Genomic DNA, 14,327 nt, shown 5'->3' on the forward strand with positions numbered 1-14,327 from the left:
GTGTGTGGGTGTTTACAAATGTGGCTACAGTAAAAATCACCTTGGTCACAGGAAAAGTACATGAAATATTTACTGTACATTGCTGCAAAATGGCTATTTGTGAACTAGATGGTACTAAATAAATAACGAGACCAGAAACCGTTCACCGTGTGACAGCAGATAAAAGGTCATGTTGAGATGTAGATGACATTCAGTTAACATTTACTGGCGGAAGCTTAGACTCAATGTAATTTGTGATACCTTTAAACCCCACAAAGGGGTGCCAAGCTTTAGCACGCCTTTACGCCTTTACTCCCATTCATATGAATGGCGTGCTAAAGCTTGGTACCCTTTTGTGGATCTGGACCCCAGTCAGCCAGTTGAGTTTCCTAGCGGCCTCTGAATGGGTAGCGTTTGCCAATCAAGTGTTTTCTTTACCTGTATCCCACTCTATTTATCAAAGAACCAATAAAGGCGACGAGTGGCTGTACAAGCACTTACTGATCACACAATGAAATCACACACAAGGGAGCAGCCAGAGGAAATCAAACCCCCGCAAGTATAACTTTAACAAATACAATAAAAATACTGTGTCACATTAGGGCAAAGGTATGAATTACCCAGGTGAGGCCCCTTAAACATGCCACTGGAATTAGTTCACTTTGGTCCTGGAAGGGGCGGCCCCTTCAAGGAGACCAGCGCGAGTTTTTTTAGGGATTACATGTGTGACACGATTTTATACATCATATAAATCGGAGCGGCATGAAACAAGACCGTGATCGATGAAAATGACCCCGTGCTGCAGTTTTGCTCCATAAATTGCCTGACTACACAGCCCCCTTCATTTACTAAACTCAGCTGCGGAGGAGGAGAGTCAGATTCCTGCATTGCTCCTGCCCAGGGAAGCTGCGCCTCTCCGATCTTTGTAAGGAAAGATTGGCTATTTATAAAGCCTTTCAAAGAACATTTGACGCATTTTGGAAACGCTTCTTTTAAAGCATCAATTTATCAAAGCAACTTCTATTTTTTTTTAACAATCGTCGTACATTACTGGCCCTAATATAGTGCGACCTCACACATAATACGACCGCTACAGTTTTGAAGGTGTTAAACAGGGGGGGGGGGGAAGTAGGTCTTAAATATACCTCAAGGTTTTTTTTTTTCCCTCCTTGCCTAGGGGTGTTTTTTAAATATTTTTCTGGGGCAATTTTATCACTGTTTTAGCGCTTTTTTCCCCGCACCAACAAACACAGACACACCCACCCACGCAGACACACCCACCCACGCAGACACACCCACCCACGCAGACACACACACCCACACACACCCACGCAGACACACACACCCACGCAGACACACACACCCACGCAGACACACCCACCCACGCAGACACACCCACCCACGCAGACACACACACCCACGCAGACACACCCACCCACGCACACCCACGCAGACACACACACCCACGCAGACACACACACTTACCCACACTCACACATCAACACAGACACATACAAACAACCGGGAGAGAGGAGCAGCTCTGCAGTGCTACCTGCTGCCCAGATGCCCGCGGCATCCTCATCTGATCTCGTTCAACCTCCGCTCCCCTCTTACCCAGCCAAACCGGGAGGACACCGGCTCCGGCCAGTCCCTGCAAAACCGGGATGTCTGGCCACTGTAGCCCGGTGGCCATCTTGGATTTTTTCCCCCCAGTGTAAATGCTAGGCTGCGAATATAGTGCGAGTGCAGGTTTTGGAAGGGCAATTTTCAGAAAAAGCCTTGCACTATATTCGGGCCAATACGGTAATGTATAACCCTGTTCACTTAATGTACCCTTGTATTTGTCATCATAACTCTGTGCCCAGGACATACTTGAAAACGAGAGTAACTGAATGTATTACAGTACTTCCATGGTAAAACATTTTATAAATAAATAAACAGCACACACACCTTTAGTGCAACATTCTTCCCAAAGGTCACATCTCCTGACACAGTGAGGTGATCCAGTTCAAGCATGTCGGGTATGCTTTCAAACCTTTTCAGGTAATCTTGAACCTAATGCGAAAATAAAGAACACAATGTAAAGGTCACCAGATAGCAGGTGACATTGCAAGTGCTCAAAATAATGAACGAGGAAAAAAGTTAAGGTTTTCTTGTGCCGTCTTAGAAGACAGAATACTGAAAATTAATGGTAGAGAGCGTTTGGTACAATAGGACCATGCAGGGTAAAAAAAAAAAAAAGTGGTTAAAAAAAATATATATTTGATCTACATGCTTAGAACCAAAAATGTATATCACGTGTGGGAGAAAAATGATACGCCATTAAGCTATTCTGTTATTAAACAAACATGCATGCAATCTATTTCCAACACCACATTTGAGCCAGAAAACTAATAGTTGCTCCAGAATGTTCCCTGCAGTGTGTGGTTCCTAAACCCAAGATACAATGTTCCTACAAGCTGCACAATGCAGAAAGCTGAAGCTTTCGGCAAATCCCTTGAAAGCCAATAGTGGCACAGTTAATTGCTCTAAATGCTTGACGTTTAAAAACTATATATGGCTTGAGAAACGGTCACCGGCTTGGGGGATCCCGAGTAAGACACCTGTTATGATTCACGTTCTTCTTTAAACTGGATTGTGTCACAAATATTTGTAGCAGAAGCGCTCAATGAGCTTGGAGGCAGTTGCTCAGCAATAGTTTATATGGTTTGCCTTTATCCACATTATAGAAGATGAAGGATTTGTTGGGCATTGCTCATCAACCTACACATTCCCATATTTCTCTGTGGATATGCAGTGTTGCATGTACTTGCACATCTTTTTTTCAAACCCATTAGCTATCGAGTTGCAAGTAAAAAAAAAAAAAAAAAAGTGTGATGTAGTAGAAAGGTCGTCTGACCCAGACATGGGAATCCGAAATGAAAGGTATAGTGGCAGATTTGTATTTATTCATTTTTCCAACAAAATAAGTTTTTAATCATTAGTAACATTTGCTAATAACCATGGAACAAAGCAGCATGGACGCAAAATAGCAAAGGTGCTGTGTGTGTCTATAACCAATTACACAAATGTTTCCCTTATTTATATTCTTGCACAACATCGAAATGTGTCCTCTTCAGAATTGTGGATGGAAGGAGTAGATCACTGGTACTGACCCCTCTGCAGCACGTGGACACATTGCCAGCTCTTTTTGTGACAAAGTCCATATCCCTCTGCCACAAGTGCCACATGTAGGGCCTGCAAAATTATATACAGTGCTTATAAGTTGTCAGGGCTGTAATAAAATAATGTACACACTTTTTTGTGTTTCTACGTGTTCAGGGAAATATAATGTGCCAATGAATACATGTTCATTTTGTGTGTTTAATTACAGGAAAGTACAAAGTCTGTAAAACAGGGGGTTCGATATACAGATAGAGTATAACGGCTTGGACTATAGTCTCACCTTTGTGAACGAGCTTCCCAGTTTGACCAGAGGCACAGTGGGGAACTCGCGCTTTTCACTCATGGTTAAGGAGCCGGCCCTCAGGCTGTACAAGTTGGACATCACGAGCAGCAGGTCGGAGGTGGTCTTCACAGGCAGGAAACGGCTTCGAGGCACATTGATACCCAAAGAATTCTCAAAACTTTTAACGGCCGCGCCAACGGCAGTCTCCAGCTGAATAACGTTTAATCCGCCATCCAAAGTCTGGGGAAGATGGCACCATTAAGTCACAGGAACAGTCATATTTTTGTTGCCTGTCTCTCCCAAATTAACCCAATTGCCCTGCAGTACCCTCTCCTCCCCCTCCCCGTCCATGTGCTCTTCCTTTTTTTATACCCCTACTCATGACAAAATTAACACTTTATAGCTATACAGATTGTTGCAACTCCTGACACCTTTACAGACACATTTGCATTTACCTTGGGATTAACAATAATTTCCATATCAATCGCATTGGCTTCCTGTAACCTTTTGATTGCAGACAAGGAAATCCACAAATTGTTTGTGTTAAAGATCTTAAATTTGGATACAGATTTAAACTCGTCCACGTGCGCTTTTGGGACTTGGGCTATTTCCACCAGCCGTAGTTTCCCCTCATATTGCGTGAGGGTGCCTCCCTGCAAAAAGGAAAATAGAAATACATCTTAAACCTTTCAGAAATTCAAAATAAAACAAATCAAATCACTGGAATGTTGATGCAAATGTTTAGACAATTTTCCAGCGTGTCTTTAGGGGAAAAACATTGCTATTAAACTTGAATGAGCTCATTTCCAAATAAACTACAATAGCATAATTGACTATAATTAGGCTTGAATTAATTTTGCTGATAGAAAGCGTAGACAAGGCTAAACTGTTGCATTAAGGGCTAAAATCGCTAAACTCCATCACAATCAGGGCAAATAATGGGCTGTCCCTAAAACAGGACTGACAGGGTTATCAGCACATTTTGGGATAACGCTGCATTTAAGTCGTACAGTTACTCGCACCCAGACCCAGAAATATTGCTTTTACGGGGGAGTGGAAAGGAGACCAATTGGAGAGGACCCATTGACTAATATACTAATATGTCAATATAAATATGTAAAATCTATGTCAGCGGTGCCAAAAGTTTTTTGGCTGCGCCCCCCTGTCTCGGTCCCTGCGCTCACACCCCCCCCCTCCCGAGTGACCCAGTGTCAAATGATGCCACAGTCACATCACGTGATCCAGCGGCATCATTTGACGCTACGTTGTCATGGCGACGTGAGCAGAAGCCGGCTGAATCCCTGTAAGTTTAGGTTGCAGGGCCTCGCACCGTTCCTTGGCATTTAATTTAATTTAAATGCCTCAGGGAATAGCGCGGGGCCTCCGCAATCAACAACGCCCCCCCAGTTTGCGCACCGCTGATCTATATGAAAGATTTCAATGAGGCTACTCTATTTGGAACCAAAGTGCTTTGGCATGAAACGCGTAGGTGCGTTCACGTAGTCCCTGTTTTTTTGGAAGCTTGCAATTAACGGCTGATTTGTTAAAGCTTGGAGTCTGCCTGGGATATATTTTTCTATTCATGTGTGAAAGTCGCTGGCTGTGCTCTGTTTTGCACACACTATTATCTGGATCTCTACTATTGACAGATGCACGCCGTGGATGTTCTCAGGGTTCCTGTAATATACAGGTAATGTGCCACAGTGCCATGTAATTATTCCGGTCTTCATTGGACATTGTTGCTTACAATCATATGTTTGGGTGTATCTAGATGTGTCATTATATGTGGATGTCAACTGGATACCACTATGCACATACCCTTTTCATATCTCTTTAAGCATGCATTATATGAAGTGAACACTATATCAACGTCTGGACAGTTATTGGATTTAGGGATCAGTTTTCTATAAAGCCTTATCTGGTTTTTGAGCACCACAATATCCACCATTGAACTATTCTATTTGGAATTCTATAAGAGAATGGTTAATGATATGATCAAGTAGTTGACTTATAGATATTTTGTATTTACCATTCCCAAAAGTTTTTCCGCTCATCCTAAGCTCCCAGAACATTTGGTTCTGTACTATTGGAAGTGAATGCGCCACTTGACATTTTGTGCGATGTTCCCAGTGATCCTTGCAGAAGTGGACACGATGTGAAGCACTTCCACATTTCAAAATGTAACAGAGACACGTGGTCCATTTCCAAGAAAACAGAACACTGGATCCAGCTACGACAGTCTTAAGGAATAAAAAGACTGTCATAATTCTAGTTCCAAGAGGCAGTGGTGATTCCTACACTGCTACTTATGTGTTCGCAGCCATCCCATGTTGTAACTAGATGACAAAGAAAGTCTTTATTCCTTAAGACTGTTAAAGCTAGATTTCATGTTCTGTTCTTTAGTAAGAAACTGTTCAAACTTTATTCTGGAAGAAATTGTAGGTACTGTGAGTCATTCAAACTGCTGCACTTTACAGCTCCAGAGACACGTGCGCGCGTGTGTGTGTGTGCACGCGCGTGCGTGTGTGCGTGTGTGCGTGTGTGTGTGCACGCGCGCGTGTGTGCGTGTGTGCACGCGCGCGCGTGTGTGCGTGTGTGTGTGCGTGTGTGTGTGTGTGTGTGTGTGCGCGCACACGTAGATATAGAACCAATGCTTCAGGTAAAGGTCCGAATTTCTTATGAATATCCTCCAAGTCTTAAGAGTAACCTGGTGCCTATGAAGCTTAGAGACAAATCTAAACTTGAAATACAGGTATTGATTGTCACAAATGAGTCAGGTCACCGTCATGGAACTTCACAGGCTCTCGGAAACAAGGTTCCTTCAACGTTTCCTAGCAGTCACCCTGTACCGTATTTGTTCTGTGCAGGCTGGGCAATTTACAGTATAGTGATTCATTTGGCTGGAAGTAGCCCTTGGGTTTTTAGCAATACCATTTCATTTGTAAGTCTGTGTAGGTTGGGTAGGTGAGTAATAACTTGTTCTCCGCGGCATCCAATTTTAAGTCCAGTTTCCACGCGTTACAGGTTTGGTATAGCTGCAGGCTTTAATAATTACAAGTTGACAGTAGTTAAACCTTAACCTTATTAAACTTATTAAACTTCAGAAGCTGGTGCCCACACGTTGGTTCTCTTCCCATCAGATAAAAACAATAACATTGCTTCCATTAAGTACTCTGAAATGCATGAGCGGACAGAGCTTTTGGGGGCAATGTTAAGACAAAAAATTGACTGATGTGTCAATGTAAAAAGATAATGAGGAAACAGGATAGATGTGGTGTCTTCTGGTAATGTGTACATCTTTACAGATGATGAAAAACATATGGGGGCTGGGAGGGGACAAAGTGTCCTTGCTTCAAAACTAGGGGGAAAATACTGCACCAGATTTATCAAAATACATTTTTGTTCCAATTGGCAGGTTTTCCCTTATAACTTTGGTGCAAATTAAGGTTGTATGCCCAACTCTAGCGAAAATCTATCTTGCATTGTCTGCATATTGTGAATAGCTGGTGATCCCTTGTTACGGGAAGGGGGGGGGGAGGGGAGCTCGAGGACTGGAATTGAGCACCCCTTTCTCTATTAGAAAGATATTTGAAAAATCCAAGATGCCCATCAAAACGTAAAGAGCCCCCCCTCCATATGAGGGCTGCAATGTAAGCAAGAATCATTGACAACACTACCATGGTGATTTGTAAGGACTTCTCTACAAGGGGCACTGTTTTGTACCATATGGCAAAGGCACCAATTTCTGTTCCTTAAGGGGAAACCCCCAAATACCTCTGAGATTCGGAGGGAAATAAAAAGTAATTATTCATTGCTACATTATTGCCTGCTTCTTCAGTATACCACAGAGACCAATTTCAGGCTAGAAATATTGTGTTCCAAAACGGTCACTGAATGCCGGGCCAGTTGCAAAACATAAGGCACTTCTGTTACTTAATCTTAAAGGAAAGCGTTGTAGATTAGCCAGGGGTGGGGGTTATAAAATTGGCATACTATTCTGTAATTGTGCCAAAAAGCTTTTACAGTTTCCATGGAATTCACATGAATTAAAAACAAATACCCTGTGTTATAATATCACGAGATATTATGTATTTTAATCAGTCTGGTGCTTCAGAGGTTAATGTAGCTACAGTTTTATTTGAAAACATACAATATATTGGGTTTGTGATAGTTCAAGACTATCATTAAGTGACCTGCCTTGTTTAGAAGGCAATAAACAATTACCAGACCCCTAGGCCGTCAGCCTCAACGAAAACTCAAGAATGTTTAATGATTACTGGAGCATCCCAGAGAGGGATGACCCACAGGTCATGCCTTAGTTGGGGGACTTTATTAAAAAGGAGATCATGTAATGTCATCAACTGTACATACTAAGAGTTGCATATCTGTAATTGTTAATGAACCCATTAATTTACAAGTAAATAGCATCCCTAGAAACCAGTCAAATAATCCATATAACCTAGTAGGTGAACCCCCCCTCCCCCTTCTTTTGGGAGCCCTATATGGCAGGGTTTCCCAAACTTTTTTTTCCGTGACCCGGTTATTTTTGAACTTCTCCTTCGTGACTCACTAAAAATGTTATCACCTATACTGGCCTATAGGGCCTGCACAGACACACACACAGCCACTGATATACACACACACACAGCCACTGACAGACACGCAGCCACTGACACACACACAGCCACTGACACACACGCAGCCACTGACACACACGCAGCCACACAGAGACACTGCTACACACACACACTGATACAGACACTGCTACACACAAACACACACACACAGAAACTGATACACACACACAGACACAGACACTGATACACACACACAGCCACTGATACACACACACACACACACACACACACACACACACACACACACACACACACACACACACTGATACTGATACACACAGTGATACTGAGGGGGCCAGGCACACACTTTAGGAGGGGGCCAGGGACACTTGGGTGGGAGGAGGGGGCCAGGGACACTTGGGTGGGAGGGTGGGAGGAGGGGGCCAGGGACACTTGGGTGGGAGGAGGGGGCCAGGGACACTTGGATGGGAGGGTGGGAGGAGGGGGCCAGGGACACTTGGGTGGGAGGCAGTGACTGGGTGGGTGACAGTGACTGGGTGGGTGGGAGTCACTGGGTGACAGTGACTGGGTGGGGTGACTTAACTTGCCGCCGGACGCTTTCCCCTGCTGCCCCCGATATCCCCTGCTGCCCCCGATATCCCCTGCTGCCTGGGACGGGAGGTGGGCTTGGGGGCACGGGAGGTGGGCTCGGGAGGGGGTGCCATGGGAGGTGAGCTCAGGAAGCTGGCCGCGGGGGGAAGCAGGCCGCAGTAGGAGCTGGTACTTCCTCCTCCGTCCCACGTTGGGAGCGGGGGGGGAGGAAGGGAGCGGGCCCTGCTTGCCCTGCGCATGCGCGCGGGACCGCGGAGGGAATCGCCGCCATTTTTTTAACTTGAGCAAGGGGGGGGGGGGAGAGACACCGCGCGGCCAGCCTCGCTGCGACCCGGCAATTTTGGTGCCGGGGGACGGGAGACACCGCGCGGCCAGCCTCGCTGCGACCCGGCAATTTTGGTGCCGGGGGACGGGAGACACCGCGCGGCCAGCCTCGCTGCGACCCGGCAATTTTGGTGCCGTGGCCCGGTGCCGGGTCGCCACCCACCATTTGGGAAACGCTGCTATATGGCTTATTTGACTGGTTTCTAGGGACGCGATTTACTTGTAAATTAATTGGTTCACAGAGGTACAGTTTATGGGACAGATGTGATTATATGCATAGCTGATTAGATTACCGTTTTGGCACCACCCATATTTCTGTCCCTATATAAAGGTCACCTATTGCACTGTTCCCTAGAGCTTGAGAAAGGACCGTGTGGGTCTGAAACGTACGTTGCTCTAGGTTACGTTGGTTGACCTATGTTTCAATAAATTTCTTTCTTGGTTCCTGGATTCCTGTGAAAGATCTAGTTCCAGTAGTAATGGAGAAAAGGTTGAATTTCTCTTTTCTCCTTCTCTCTGCACCTAGGTCATCTACATCATTAATAGATATCTATAGATACATATATATAACAATTCTTAATAAGTGATGGTTTGGGGCTCCGAATGAATGGTTACATGCTGTGGAGAGAGTATTTAGATTTTTCAGGCACATTTTGCTACAACAGGTGTGTGTTAAGTGCATAGTTTTTTCTATAATAAACAAGGACCCGAGACCCTGGCAGATATTAATTACATATTTTGCATATTTCTTGGTTGGTGGAAGTGGATAGACTAGTGATGTACCGGGTACCGGGCGTTACCCAGCGGCTTTTCAGCTACCCGGAAATTACCCGGACCCGGCAGCTGGAAAGTGGACCCAGCGCCGGGTATCCGGGTAATGTCAGGGTAGTTGAAAAGTATCTCTTACTTACCTGCTGGAAGCCGTGCGGACATCTGAACAGGTAAGCAGAGGTGCGGGGGTGGTGGGGCGGCATCAGCGTCAGTGTGGAGCCCGTGCGGGAGCTGCAGGACTCTATACTGCACTGTGAGCTGGGACCATGTGACCGGAGCAGGAGAAGAAGCTTTCCTAATGGACAGCCGGCTGTCCCAGCTCACAGTGTAGTATGGAGTCCTGCAGCTCCCGCGCGGGCTCCACACTGACCGCTGATGCCGCCCCACCGCCCCCGTACCTCTGCTTACCTGTTCAGATGTCGCCGCGGCTTCCTCCACCCCAGGTAAGTGAAAAACCGGGTAGCCGGGTACCCGACCAGGTACAAGGTGCCAAATCCTCCGGGTACCCGTTACCTGGTTTAAAAAAAATGTTTAAAATAAAAATGTAGGACCCGGTCCAACACTAGGATAGACATGATTGCAATTGAGTAATGGGTTAATATTAACCATTTGAATCTACCTTGCGGAGGAGAAAGGCGAGTTTGCTAGAGTAGCCATGTGTATTAACCCTGGTTGCATATCTAAGTCAAGTTCTCACTTGTGTGACATTCGTGACAGATGGTAGATTGGGACGGATTGAGGGGAGATATTGTTAATTTGAGGGACCTTTGCGAAGGTGAAAAGTGGGCCAGCTTGCGAGCTGTGTATTAATTTAGATGTGGAGACTTTTCCTCTATGCTCCAGTCTATCCAATAAATCGTATTTTTGCACGCTCTCCTTGTTCTTTGGCTGTGTGCTACTTTTTCATCATTTCTCTGAGCTGTGTATTAACCCTTGTCCCATATGCAGGTCACATGCTCTCAGGTAGGTGTGCCATACGTGACACCAAGCAAAAAAAAGTGCACCTCCAGTATCAACTTTGACCTTGGTGACTGTCTAACCATCTTGCGGTCAAATGTTTACTGGTGTGTTCAAATATAAATTGGACTTGGATGTACCACTAAAACAGAGACTGAATATGATAAGACACGGCACACTCTGGTGATGTCAGAATGGTATTTATCATTGGTTCTCCAAACTCATATTCACCTTCACATCTGCCCTTGTTTTGTCTGTAACCTCCATGACAAATTCACAGCGCTTCCCGTTTGGAGGGTTCATAAGGTGGTTAAGAATGTAAAGGTCCACTGTGGCCCCAAGATTGTCGATGTTGGAAACAAAAATATACTCCTTCCCATCCTCTATGAGAGTGTCCAGAAGGCCAGAATTATAAAAGCTGGCGTAGATGTCGCCGTGACCTGGGGGATACCAGGTCTCTGCATTCTCCCCGGAAAACGACAGGTCCTTGGCTATCGGTAACAAGGACTCCTTATTAACTCTTGGATACCTAAAAGAGAACGTGTGTTACAAAGCCATAAAGTCACAGGAGACTACAACACACAGCATGTGCATGGATGCAAAAGGGAGAAAAGTACAAGGAAGCAAAACATTTGCAGCACGTTTTTGGACATTGTTAAATGACAAAAAGAAGAGATAGATGTGAAAAGAAGCCTGGTCCATACCCAATAAGCAACGTTTACCCCCAAGTTTGCAAAGTTTCAGGCAATTTCTTTTAAGAAACTCCATGCAAATCTCACAAAAGAATTGACAAGCTCTGCATTATAAACATTATTGTGGGGGGGGGGGAGGGGGGGAGTTAAAATGTTTGGACTTGAAAGCTTTTCACTGTAGCACAACTGTGACAATGGTCATCTCCACACATCCAATGTGTGCTTATTTATTTTTTTAAACAACATACCTGCTCTGATTGAATGTGTATATCTTCACCCTGCAGTGACTGTACTTCTGCAGTATTTTCTTTGTGTCTTCATCAGTGTTGAAAGAGTTCATCAGAACGAGAGGGACGTTCGTGTTGTATGTTATGTTTAAGTGCTAGGTGAAAAGAAAAAGGCATTTAAACGTTACAAACATGACCAAACTGCCCATGCCATCACAAGGTTCATTATATAGATTTATCCCCATCCAGTGCATATGCCCTGGCAACCAATGCTCAAAAGGGGATCGTACTAGGTGGGTAAAGTAAAACTAATCTCCCAACGTCTATTTCCATTTTATTGTAGAAGAAAATATCTCATGGTTTGCAAACTCCGCAATGTATTCAAGCACAGCAACTCTGTCCTTATTTACCTTAAGTAACAGAAGGGCCTTATATTTGTGCTCATGCCTACAAGATACTGTACAGAAATACAGTACAGTTATGAATACATGGAGCTAATTTATTGGATCTGTAAGTGTTCCATAAATCTCTCAAACCTGCTTCATTCACCAAATGTCATTCAGAGGTTAAACTGCAGTCAATGTTTCTGGATAGTGACATGCAAATAAACACACCATGCATGTCACTTATAACTTCTACATGACTTTTACATGGGATCCCAGCAGTGGCATAACTAAAAATGTACAGGCCCCCGGGCGAACAAAATTTCAGGGCCTCATTAATACTAACTGCAATTTCCCTCCCCCCATCAGCGCTCTCTGCCATGCCTACCTTTGGCGGGGAGATGGTACGCGGCAGCGGGCCACCAGCGTTGATCAGAAGAGCAGCCGGCAGAAAAAGGTAGGAGTTGTACTGAGGCAAGCAAGACAGCACGAGGTGAGGAGTGCGCTGTGGCAGCAGACACCGGAAGTAAGAAAGACTTCTGGGTCAGACCGCCGGGGCGCGCTCCTCCTCAGCTATCCTCAGTACAACTCTTACCTCCTCTTCCGGCTTCTCTTCTGATCAACGCTGGGGGCACACTGCTCCCACCATCTCCCCGCTCCTGCCTCTGCCGACAGGGAGAGCGGGCCCCCAAAGAGCGTGGGCCCACGGGTTTTGCCCGGGCTGCCAGGCTACAGCTACGCCCCTGGCTCCCAGTAGCTTACACCTGCTGTATTACTTGTACAGCACAGCCTGGGATAAAGAGACACATATTTAGCACTAAATTGCAGCAAATAGGCCAGGGATCTTCAACTACAGTAGTTTCCCAATGGTGGCCGGATCAGGAAAGGACTAGGCGCAGAAGAGCCCAAAGCTTATTAGAATGACATTTTATACACGAACGATTATTATATTTAAACATTTTACAAGCGTACCATATACATTTACATGAACTTGAATTACAAGTGAGTTTATGTGAAAAACTGCGCTTGCAGTAGATGCTTAAGCACCAGCTATGGAATTGCCAGGGACAGAAATAGACTGAAGTGTGCAGGGGTTCTAACAGGGGAACAACGTTTATCAAGAAGGGAGGAGAACTCTCGAAAGCATGTATTATATCAATTGTTAGTCCAAAAAAAGGTATCACCAAAATACTGAAGTACTCATTTACTCTGCACAATCATAGCTGGACTAACACGGCTATTTCTATTTAAATCAAGACAAGTAAATTATAAAGCAAGAGAGTGACGTTTCCATAGTGAGAAGATGGATATAACTGCACTTACCTCTATTTGTTTTACAGTCAGATCTAGGAAGGTATTCTCATTGCGTACTCCAATTAGACTTTTTGGGCCCTTACAGCCCATGCTGGTGCCCAAACCTCCATTAAGTTTCACTACAACCAGCTTGTTCAGGACGGTCGTTATGTTTTCGGGCAGTCCTCTCGCCTTTATCTTCTCATAGGGCTGAATCTTCAAAAAGAAAACCCCACAAAAGAATACAAATTATTAATGATGTATTTTAAAGAATAAGAATAGAACATTGGCCCAAGATCTTGATGTATGCCTATCTATATTGCGCCATCCATGTACATAGCGCTTCCCAGCAGTAATACACGCGACAAGAACATATCATCATGGAGTAAGCACTTCAGACATAAAAGTAACATTAGGAAAAGGAGTCCCTGCCCCAAAGAGCTTACAGTCTAAGTGGTAAGAATGGAGAACAGCATCTGCAAGGAGCCACGGTCAGTGCAGACGAGATGTATAGTATCAGCCAGCGGAGCTGCCCATACTTGAAGCAGTCCCTCCAAAATGAACTGGTAGGTGCAAATGTTGACATCATGTAAAGCATGCACGCAGCGCACACAGCAACGGCTAAGGCCTCTGACATGGTGCCGCAGACCGAACAGACTGCCTCAAGGCAACGTTCGCGTCCATGCAGGCGTGCGGGCGCTTGCGCGCGGGAGGGGGCACGCGTTGCGTGAGAAATCAGTTAAACTGATTTCTCAGCGCGACAGACAGGTCACGTGAGCGGTTCGCCCAATGAGGGCGAACTAGCTCCTTGACGTCACTAGGAACGCCCCCAGGAACGCCCCGCCCACCATGGCCAGGGAAAACACCCGCTTTCCCTCAGCCTCCGCGCGCCTCCGCACGGGAGAAGGCACCATGGCCTCAGCCTTCTAAGTAATTTCCGGTCATTTCCTTACATTTCATTTTTTGAGGGGTTTGTGGAGAGGGAGGAGGGGGGGGGGAAGAAGAGGGGTGCTAGTTTAATTGCTTGACTGGCTCATAGTGTATGTAGTAAGCTGTTGGCCGGT

The 14,327-nt window shown here is 45.3% G+C and overlaps 1 protein-coding gene across 2 annotated transcripts in view; it reads right to left on the minus strand.

Moving 5' to 3' along the window:
- UGP2 (UDP-glucose pyrophosphorylase 2) overlaps nt 1-14,327 on the minus strand; it is a 73,737-nt gene that overhangs the window by 1,021 nt on the left and 58,389 nt on the right. For both annotated transcript variants that reach the window (XM_075596136.1, XM_075596135.1), the window contains exons 4-9: nt 13,294-13,479; nt 11,609-11,742; nt 10,900-11,197; nt 3,883-4,080; nt 3,425-3,667; nt 1,930-2,034 (exon numbers count right to left, since the gene is read on the minus strand). In XM_075596136.1, the coding sequence (XP_075452251.1) occupies nt 1,930-2,034; nt 3,425-3,667; nt 3,883-4,080; nt 10,900-11,197; nt 11,609-11,742; nt 13,294-13,479 (1,164 nt within the window). The remainder of the gene's footprint in view (nt 1-1,929; nt 2,035-3,424; nt 3,668-3,882; nt 4,081-10,899; nt 11,198-11,608; nt 11,743-13,293; nt 13,480-14,327) is intronic.

Source organism: Ascaphus truei, chromosome 4 (genome assembly GCF_040206685.1).
Source record: "Ascaphus truei isolate aAscTru1 chromosome 4, aAscTru1.hap1, whole genome shotgun sequence".
Lineage (NCBI taxonomy): Eukaryota > Metazoa > Chordata > Amphibia > Anura > Ascaphidae > Ascaphus > Ascaphus truei.